Raw genomic sequence first — 10,857 nt, forward strand, 5'->3', positions numbered from 1 at the left:
GCAATATACTGTATAAATAAAATTTAATTTAATTTTAAAGTAGTATTTGGCTTTAATATTACATTTTATTAGCCATCTAGGATTTCATCTAATACATGAAATAAGACACAATCACAATCATGTCCTTGAAGTTACCGCTCCAGTGAAAAGCGCTTTTGTACAGTGGGGCAAAAAAGTATTTATTCAGCCACCAATTGTGCAAGTTCTCCCACTTAAAAAGATGAGAAAGGACTGTAATTTTCATTATAGGTTTACCTCAACTATGAGAGACAAAATAAGAAAAAAATCCAGAAAATTACATTGTAGGATCTTTAAGGAATCAATTGGTAAATTCCTTGGTAAAATAAGTATTTGGTCACCTACAAACAAGCAAGATTTCTGGCTCTCACAGACCTGTAACTTCTTCTTCTTCAAGAGGCTCCTCCGTCCTCCACTCATCCTCCTACCTGTATGAATGGCATCTGTTTGGACTTGTTATCAGTATAAAACTCACCTGTCCACAACCTCAAACAGTCACACTCCAAGCTCCACTATGGCCAAGACCAAAGAGTTGTCAAAGGACACCAGAAACAAAATTTTAGACCTGCACCAGGCTAAAAAGACTGAATCTGCAATAGGTAAGCAGATTGGTGTGAAGAAATCAACTGTGGGAAGTAACAAAGGCTACCATCAGTAGCACACTGCGCCGGCAGGGACTCAAATCCCGACGTGCCAGACGTGTCCCCCTGTCCAGGCCTGTCTAAAGTTTGCTAGAGAGAATTTGGATGATCCAGAAGAGGATTGGGATAATGTGATATGGTCAGATGATACAAAAATAGAACTTTTTGATAAAAACTCAAATTGTCGTGTTTGGAGGAGAAAGAATGCTGAGTTGCATCCAAAGATCCATACCTACTGTGAAACATGGGGGTGGAAACATTATGCTTTGAGGCTGTTTCTGCAAAGGGACCTGGACGACTGATCTGTGTAAAGAAAAGAATGAATGAGGCCATGTAATGTGAGATTTTGACTGAAAACCTCCTTCCATCAGCACGGGCATTGAAGATAAAACATGGGCTGGGTCTTTCAGCATGACAATGATCCCAAACACAACGACCGGGCAACGAAGGAGTGGCTTCGTAAGAAGTATTTCAAGGTCCTGGAGTGACCTAGCCAGTCACCAGATCTCAACACCATGGAGTTGAAAGTCCCTGTTGCCCAGTGACAGCCACAAAAAACATCACTGCTTTAGAGGAGATCTGCATAGAGTAATGGACCAAAATACCAGCAACAGTGTGTGAAAAACTTGTGAAGACTTACAGAAAAGGTTTGACTTCTGTCATTGCCAACAAAGTGTATATAACAAAGTACTAAGATGAAATTTTGTTATTGACCAAATACTAATTTTCTACCATAATTTGCAATTAAATTCTTTACAAATATGTGATAGATTTTTCTGGATTTTCCCCTACTTTGTCTCTCATAGTTGAGGTATACGTACAGTATAATGAAAATTACAGGCCTCTCATCTTTTTAAGTGGGAGGACATGGACAATTGGTGGCTGACTAGATACTTTTTTGCCCCACTGGATCTTTATGGTGTCTAATGTGTTGGAGAAGGGAACTATAAAAAAAAAAAAAATCCTATTGAATAAGACATTCAATCAATTTATTATGAACATATATGAAATATGTTTGAACACTGCCTTAGATTACAGTAAAATATTCTGTAAAAATACATCTTTCAGGTTTACAATAAACAAATATGTAAACTTTTGGCCATGGCTGTATAGAAAAGGAGATTTAAATCTTTACACAAACAGAAATTCGTACTTCACCTCGAAGAAAATTTTATTTTTTTTAAATAGAATTGTAAGAATACTACACTGAATACAGGATAAAGTGGTATAGAAGATAAGTGAGTGTAAGAATACTGTTTTAGCAATCAACAGACAAAGACTGATAATGCTACTTATCTTTGTTTATACAAAAAGAAATCACAAAACATCATTCAATCTACTGTTCTAATTAATCATATCCTTAAAAAACAGTTACACTCAGTATCCTTTTTCTGTGATGTCATAATACTCAACATCACTTTATACAAAGAATTTATTCAAGGGTAAAAACGTAACATGTAGGAAGACGTTTGTAATGAAAACAAGTCACTGTGCTGCGCCTCCCCCTTTCGCAACCGTGCTAATGGAACATTCCTGTCACTTTGGGGTTTCCCGTGAGTCAGCTGAACAGCAAGCGATACCACTAGCGAAAACAGTGAGTTACACTTTCATAATATCACCATTATTGCTTGAGGAATTTGTCATATTATAATTTAAACTAGCTAACATTTTAAGAAATTTAAGATGTTTATTTTTTATTAATGTGTATTATCAGTTTAAATCGAACCTGTGCCGAGTGGCATTTCCACCACACCCCTTGGAAATTTTGAGAGTGGATGATTCCTAATATGGCGGCGGTATCTGTCAGCAAGAAGTGAAACTTTCGCTAAACAGAGTGGATTTTTCTTGTTAAACGCGGCGTTTCTTGAATGTTGGCGGTGGTTCGGCGTTTGCGTCGTTTTACTAGAAACGATCTTTCGTGTACTTTTTGTGGTCGTCTTTAATTCTACGGTTCTTTTATTCTGTATTTTGCTCTTGACTGCTAGCCGATTACCATTAGCTGAGTCAAAAGGCTCTGCTCGAAAAATAAAGCACAGTGACGTGTAGACAGCGAGAAATATTAGCAGATATAGCGGGCTTCGTTTCAGATTATTGAGTGATTTGAAGGTTAAATCGGCGATAAACATTTAGAGAGACGTATGTTTATTTGGTTTATTTACAACCAAGGACAGCGCTTCCGTGTTCACCTTACGTCACTGGCTTCCGATTCAAGTCGCATGTTTGTCGATGTGCTCTCTCACCCAGGAAATTTGATTTGCTAGCACCTTGTAAGTGTTTTCCACAAATTAAACAAATACGTTATCTCTGCTCAGCATTAGAAACATATGTTGTTATGCACCACTAGATAGCCAGGGGTTAAATTGGGAGGGATTAAGGAGACTTATTAGACAAGCAGCTTAAACTTCAGTTAATAAATTTATCCAACAGCATGATAATATGGATATGTGACAAGGAAGACAAACTGTAGTAGTAGCGTTATTATACCAAGAATGTAACAAAAATAATAACAGCATATATAGAATAAAAATCTATTTAAAAAAAAAGTGCCAAATGCATAAGTACTTGTGCAGTAGGATTGTACATGCTCATGCAATATAGTGAGCAGAATGAAACATAGAAAGACAGTCATTCTAATCAAAAAGCACTGTAAGGGTAATGGAGTAATTGTCTGTCTGTTTTTAGGAACATATTTAATCTGTTATTATGAGGAGTAATATTTGTCACATTGATATCAAGCAGACATGACTAAACTAGTGACTGTTTTTGCTTTGTATTTATTATACAGTTGGTCAGCCAGATGACTAGTAGATCATGTACTTATGCATGTACTGTATGTTTTGTCATTTTTTTTGCCATTGCCTTTGTGATTATTTTCTGGTAACATGACACAGTAAAGAACAGTTTCTCAGTTATGAAGGGATCAGAACCTAGCTTAGTTTGTTTGGTCCTTTACTTACTTGTTTCATCTAACAGTTTATAAAAATAGCAGGTTTTAGCAAAAGAAAAGGGCTTCTCTAATAGGTGTGAAACTGCCAAGTAATTGCTGATGTTTATATTCTGGAGCGGTGGATAATTTGTGTGTTAGGTTTAGGACAGTATGACGTTTTAACTTGTTTTTGAAGCCAACAAAATTGAACCGTACTATTCCAATTGAACTTGCTGATCAAGTTTCATGCACTACAGCAATAAATATACAAATGTCTTTTTGTCTCGAATGTTTGATTGACAGCTGTACTGGCAAATCAATGGAGAAGCTTCAGGATCTCAAGCAATCCGAGTTGCAAGATTTGCTTGATAACTCGGAGCGGGTGGCGTCAATGGCACAGGAATCCGATGAGGTGAGATTCAATAGGTTTCATAATTTTTTTCTAATGTGTAATTATTTTTAATTGCGTGGTGCTGGCTGCTGTGTCTGTCCTTTCTAACCTCTTGTTTGGTTGCGATGTTCTAGAACGAGTTGAGATAGTATAGTCTCTTTACTGGGACTCTTAGCACTAGCTCACCCAAAATTTGCTTATTTCTGATCCTTTAACGGTGTTGTGAACAGGAAAACTATTATGTAAGATGATAAAAAAAAAGAAATAAAATATAGTTGCAAGCAATGATGACGGGCCCAAGCACCCTGTGCCATCGTCACCCCGGGGGCACCACACAACCTGTGTGTTATTTAAGCATGTTAGACCTTGAAAAAGCCACCTTTATTAAGGTGTCACCCTGTTGTATACAGGGCTGATGTCAGTTTGGGCCCTAAATATTTTTTTTTTGTGTGTGTGTGTGTGTGTGTGTGTGTGTGTGTGTGTGTGAGGGGTTATCAAAAATCCCTCCGCAATTTTGCGTCCTCAATGTATTTAGATCAAATCTGCCTTGTTTGGTGGCGATTCCTTAGGAGGAGTATATAAAATCCATCGGGTGCATTTTTGCGAACGATCCAAAATAACCGGCCTCCTGTTAGGTTTAGCCCAGGATATGCAGTGCGAAATTTAGTCGGCTCAGCAGATTCCAACCTGTCTGCCAATTTTCATGAGTTTTTGAGCATGTTAAGACCCCCCAAAAGCCCAAAAGGTTGGGAGATAAATTCTTAGGAAAACAAGTATAGTGCTTGAGCCTTAATTAAAGGAAAGAATAAAATGTATTGACCATAAGTATCTATGCAATTGCTTTCTGAGAGACACGGAAAAAGAAAATGCAAGTGCAAGAAAAATGCTCCAAGAAAAAATAATTTATTGTAAATATACTGTATTCTTCTTTTTATTTAACGAAAACACTATTTTTGGAAAAAAGCATCAGGGTGGTCTGGCGGCAACATAGGGCAATGTTTGGGGGGGGGGCCTCTCCCAAACTGAGTGAAAAACCGACATGCCACTGCATCCTGCGTTGTCATGCCAGATATGAAAACGGTAGCTAGTTTTTGGTAGCATAATAGCATTCTCCCATCCCAGAGAATTAAAGTGATCAAAGACATGAAGGCTAACCAAGCTTTTGTTCTCTTAACAATTAATTGCCTTAACTCTTTCTTCAACCTAATCCACACTGGAAGACAACATTTGGAACGGATCATGGTAACCTGCACCAGTTTACCATGATCTGTTCCAAATGTTGTCTTCCAGTGTGGATTAGCCAGTGGGAGCTTAGATCACTTTTCTGGCTTGATCGATCATGGCGCCAGTATTAGCTTTCTTTTTTACTGTATACATACAGTTCATTGAAACTCAACAATAATAGAACAACCTATCCCTGTCATAACATCATCAGTAGACTGAGGTGTTCTTACATAACGTATTAAGACAATGTAATTTGATGTTATTATTTTGACATGAACTAACATCTAATGACTTTTTTTTTTGTCAATATCTGTATTTTTATTTACTTTTTTCCTAAACAAGATCACCTTTTTATATGTGGAACTTGTACATTGCTGTAAACTATGCTCTCTGTCAAAGGAATGAACAATCATTTTTGAGTCTTTCTGTTGTCATAGATCCAGAACATTCAGCTGGAAAGGGAAATGGCTTTGGCTTCCAACCGAAGCCTGGCTGAACAGAACCTCGACATGAAACCGCGACTGGAAAGGGATAAAGAGCGGCTAGTGGCGAAATATAACGAACTGGAGCAAGTGAGGGAGAGATACAAACAGCACTGCACTCTCCGAGGTAAATGCTGGATATGCTGAAAAATTATAATCTGGATGTGAGATTAGGGAAAGATGAGCAGTAATGAATAGTGATGTCTCAAGGAAATGTTACATTTATTGATAGCAAGGTGTCTGGTTTAAGGGATACAACCTAAAAGAAAAAAACATTTTCAGGTAATACAGATTACCAGATTGTCAAGGATGTAATGTTTTGAAAACCATGTCCATATACTTCAGGTTTTCCAGAATCGTCTTACCCCCTAGACACAAAAACATGAATTGACAACTCTAAAGTGCCTCTGGGAGTACATTTTATATACAAGTCAGTGCTAAGTGATGGCTGGCTACAAGTGTCCTATGACTTCACACAAGTAGGCTTTGCTGTGGGAAAAGTTCTGTTGCTGAGGGCCCAAACTCCCGGCAGCCTGCAGGCACACACATTCTTGTGTCCGAGATGCTCCAAGAGTAAAAAAAAAAAAAAATACATGCAATGAGGTGAAGTAATAAATAAAATAAAAATAAAAAATCCACAAACTAGGCATAAGATAGACAAAGTTGGAATGTAACAACCAACAAATTAGAGTGTAGCAACCAGATTCTGATGTAGAATTTACATAGCAACAATAAAGAGCAATATTACACATGATATTGTTTATTGATATTGCACATGATTTTGCTATTTGATGTTTAATTGTACTGCACACGATAATGAAGAGCTAAAGATGGATAAATGGGAATTGTACATTTTTAAACAACACCATTATATAAAATTTGAAAGGAAAATAATTACAGTCTATACATCGTAATAGTTGAGACCTGAAGTGAAGGTATAAACATAGTCTTAACTGAACTTTAAACATTTTTGTCACTTAGAAAAATTTACCATAAAACCTAAGTTTTTTTATGTTTATTAAAAGAAATTGTGTACGTGTAAGACAGACTATTTAATAGGAGCTGACAGTAAAGAAAGGGGAACTGAAAAAAAGGTCAAATGTAATGTAAAAGGGTAAAAAGCAATAGCTTCTATTGTTAAGAAGTTTCTATTATATAGATGAAAAGAAATTGCTGTGCACCTCCCAGCTAGCACTTGTACTAAATTTAGGTGGTGTTGGCATATAATAGTGTTATGAGGTTTCTTCCAGAGGCGGTGTACTGTGAATATAAATAAAAAAAACCTATTCGGATCCTAAATTTAACCACAGTGTCATAATGCAGAGAGAATACCAAGTACCAAGAAAAGCAGTACATCATTAACATTAGATGAAAGAATTACTGTTATTATTTGTGTGTCCACATGCCACTTTGGTTTTATGAACATGCAATGAGAGCAGTTTGACTAGAATCTTAACTAATCAGTGATTTTGCAGGGTACATGGTTGCTTTGCTCCGTCATGTTTTCATTTTTACCAATCCAGTCATATGTTGCTTAGCAAGGCTGTCCTGTTTAAAATCATACAGACCATGTTTTTTTTGTTTTGTTTTTCACTTGTGCTGTTACTTGTTTATGAAATTGGATTGTGGACAGACTTTGTTACTCTTTAGTTTTTCCATTTTAGTGACCTCATTGAGAATACAAGTTCTGTGTGTGCTTGTAACTTCAATCAGCACATCCACCACTTTAAAATCTCAGATCTGAAAACATGCTAGAACAGCCAGGAACTGAACCAGGTTCAAAGTTGACCAGGTCCAGCTTTGACCAAAGATGTCCATTTTGGTCTCTGACAGTTTTTTGGATCAATGCTCTATTTGCTGTTTGTTATTATCTGACTTTTTTTTACTGCGGTCCAGCTGACGTCACATAGCCAATAAAGCCCTTTGAGGTTTAAAAAGTAGTTTGCTGCCCACAAAGTAAACTTCAGCTGCAATTTTCAGTTATCTGTTTTACCTGTGGGTTCATTGACTCACTTCTTGCTGCTCCCATTTTTCTCTCTGACCCCACCTTTCCACTTCTTTTTTTCTAGATGGCATTATGGGGCAGGTGTCTCCTGACGGGTTATTGTCTCGTCTACAGGTAGAGGGCGCCAACACAGAGGAAGAGTCAGAGGTTGGTAGTATTTCAAGTTTGTTCAACTTGTATTTCATATCTTTACCTCTATATACATTTATGTTTAACTGTCAGAATTCTTATTACCTTTAATAAATTAACTTGCTCTTTCACACCAGATGTTGTCTAACTTTCTTGCATTCTTGCAGGCTCTAGCTGATGAGTTTCTAGAAGGGTCCTTGTCACTAGACTCCTTCCTAGAGCGCTTCCACTCTCTTCGCTGCCTCGCTCACAGAAGACGTGTATGCATCGAGAAACTGCAAGAGATTCTGCGCCAAAAGAACCAAGGTGCTGGGGAGTCTGGTGTGACATCAGAGCCATGCTCCAATCCCGAGGCCGGCTCAGTGTCACCGTGGCAACAACAGCAAGCCCAGCAACAGCCACAGCAGAAACCCTGCGTGCGCAACAACCCGCCCAACTGTGCCCTGCCGTACACGCCGTACCCTGTTTCTCCTCCTAACCAACCCTGTTCGGTGTCTACGGCTGCCCCTTCCAACCCCTCTGGTGCTTTTCAGCCCTACTCAAATCAGGCTGCGGCTTTTACTCCCTCAGGCTACCCTGCTGCTCGGCCTGCCTTTGCCCCATCCACATGCCCGTACCCCACCCAACCTGCATTCCCAGCTGCCCAAGGTCCACCATTTGGGCAGTTTGGCCCTAGTAATGCACCCTACCCCAGCCCATACCCTTATGGAGTTTATAGTTACCCTATTGGCTCCCATGTGCCCCCATCTCAGTCACCTACAGGTAGGCCACTCTATAGGCCAGGGTTCGGTGTACCACAGCCATACTCCTGAACCACAGTTACACCCCCCAGTTCCCCTCAGTGTCTCCTAATCTCTATTCCTTTCCTCTCTCCACTTTTGCCTCCAACTGACACTGAGATTTGTGGTTTGCATACCCCCAAATTATCTCTTCCTGTTTGAGGCTTGCACAAAATGTTCGACAGTGGGTTACCATGTGTTTTTTTTCCCTCTGACACCTCTGAAAGACTTGATCCAAAAAACTGTCAGAGACCAAAATGGACATCAGTCAACTTTGGACCTGGTTCAGTTCCTGGCTGTTCTAGCATGATTTCAAATCTGAGATTTCAAAGTGTTGGATGTGCTGATTGAAGTTGCCATTATGTTTAATATAATTCAATGGAATTATGTTGCTATTTAGCCTCATATGTCTACAGTCCATAATTTAGAATCTTGTTTTTCATTTAAATAGTAATGAAAAATGTCACACTACTTTTTCATAACAACCATTTGTCGATGTCTCCTTTCTGGTTTGTGTAACTGCTTTTTTTTTCCAGAAGGTAACACCATTACCGCTGACTAAAGACACAAACTACTGTACAAAATGTCTACATGTTACACACCAGATTTTCTGGTAAATTTTTTTGGGTGCTTTATTTGACCCTGAATCATATCGTCTCTATCTTGTTACAAGAGTAGTCAGTTTTGAATTTAATGCAACAGCGAACCTTCTCCTTAATTTCCCCATTCATCTCCTGTCTGCTGAAATGACTTTATGTTCCTCTTCTCTCCCTTACTCTTTCTTAACCTTTTTGTTTTGGTCATATCTCCCTTTTTCTCTGTATGGCTTGTCGACTTATGTCAACAGAATTACGTGGAGGGACTGTTTAAATACTCTAGGGATTTATATAAACTAATAATAATAATAATAATAATAATACTAAATTAAGGGGAATATAATATATCTTTATTTGCTATAGCACAGTATATGAGTGGTGCTTGAGGTGAAGAAGAAACCATAACACAGCACAGTGAGCATGCGAGGGAGTTTGAGCTACATAACATCCTTTGGATTTTACATACAGCATTCTATAAGCAGCTTGACACTGAAAATGTTGTAAAATGAAGATTACACAGCCAAGTTAGCCCTTAGTTTTTTGTTAAAGTGGTTTATTAGGGCTTCATCAGTTATAAATGTTATTAATGACCGCAAAACCTGGTTCACATGACATGAACTAGATGTAAATGAAGGTTGTATGTATCTGTGGAGGTTGTATGTACTCCCCTGCAGCACCCCCGCTTTTTGGAGTGTGTGTCTTCTATGTGTTGGCTTGTAGAATGACCGATTTGAATCACATTTGCACTCCACAATAACAGCTAACGTCCCTACGGTAAAAGGGCCTGGGGGCGAGCCTACGAACCGCCAGCTTTAGAAAAGATGCTCTAGGTAAATGTTTCAATTTTATTTTAGCAGTCATTATTTTCAACTTGGAAGCAATCAAAAAAAAAAAAAAAAAACCTAGATGCATCCCCAATCAAACCTCAAGGCTTTAATGAATTAACAAACTCAGTAATTAACACTCAGGTTCGGAGTTAAACCCTGTCATCTACAGGCTGTCCTCGGGACCCATAACGAGAGAGAAAGCTGACACGAAATAAAGGGGAAATGGGATATATCTTTAGTTGCACACTGTGATGTGCAGTATTAAAGAAAAGACATTCTTTTGGGTTGATGGTGATGACTGTAGCCTGTTAAGTGTATTATTTTTATTTTTATTTCCTTTGGTGTGGATATTAAACACTGAAGTTGATCTATGAAAGATGTTGTCTGTGTTATCATGTGTGAGTCAGTAATTTCCTGGAAAGAGGGCCCTGTTTTGCACTCGCTAATTAAAAGCATTTAATTACAAAGCAAAAAATTAATAAAACAAAACTTTTGACATTTTATAAGGAATTTTAATACAGTTTGTACAATTTTAATGTTTAATCTTAATAAGCATTATGTTTAGAGGCTTTTTTAAAATGTTATTTAATTAGGCAAATCAACAGTCACCTTGACTCACTTTCCAAGTGTATTGAAATACAGTTAAAACTGAATCATAATTGAGATTTGAGGAGGTGTTTCGGGGATTTTTGTTTGGCAAACCAACATTTTACGGGGCCTTTCAACACTGCTACGGCATGGTAAACCAACAGAGCGAAGCTTGACAAAGACTGAGAGAGTGAAGGAGGGGAAAGAGGCGATAGGGAAAGGGTGTAAACAAAAAAAGAAGAAATGAGCAA

The 10,857-nt window shown here is 38.1% G+C and overlaps 1 protein-coding gene across 2 annotated transcripts; it reads left to right on the forward strand.

The window, feature by feature from the left end:
• Positions 1–2,155: 2,155 nt before the first annotated feature.
• vps37c (VPS37C subunit of ESCRT-I) lies at positions 2,156–10,394 on the forward strand. 2 transcript variants are annotated; one of them, XM_053501807.1, is made up of 5 exons: positions 2,156–2,253; positions 3,889–3,997; positions 5,638–5,809; positions 7,752–7,834; positions 7,984–10,394. In XM_053501807.1, exons 2-5 carry the CDS (start codon positions 3,905–3,907, stop codon positions 8,626–8,628), a joined length of 993 nt encoding a protein of 330 aa, XP_053357782.1. In that variant the 5' UTR covers positions 2,156–2,253; positions 3,889–3,904; the 3' UTR covers positions 8,629–10,394. The 2 variants fall into 2 exon arrangements, with proteins under 2 accessions (XP_053357782.1, XP_053357781.1); XM_053501806.1 differs by lacking the exon at positions 2,156–2,253 and adding an exon at positions 2,367–2,926.
• Positions 10,395–10,857: the final 463 nt, after the last annotated feature.

Source organism: Clarias gariepinus, chromosome 8 (genome assembly GCF_024256425.1).
Source record: "Clarias gariepinus isolate MV-2021 ecotype Netherlands chromosome 8, CGAR_prim_01v2, whole genome shotgun sequence".
Classification (NCBI taxonomy): Eukaryota; Metazoa; Chordata; class Actinopteri; order Siluriformes; family Clariidae; genus Clarias; species Clarias gariepinus.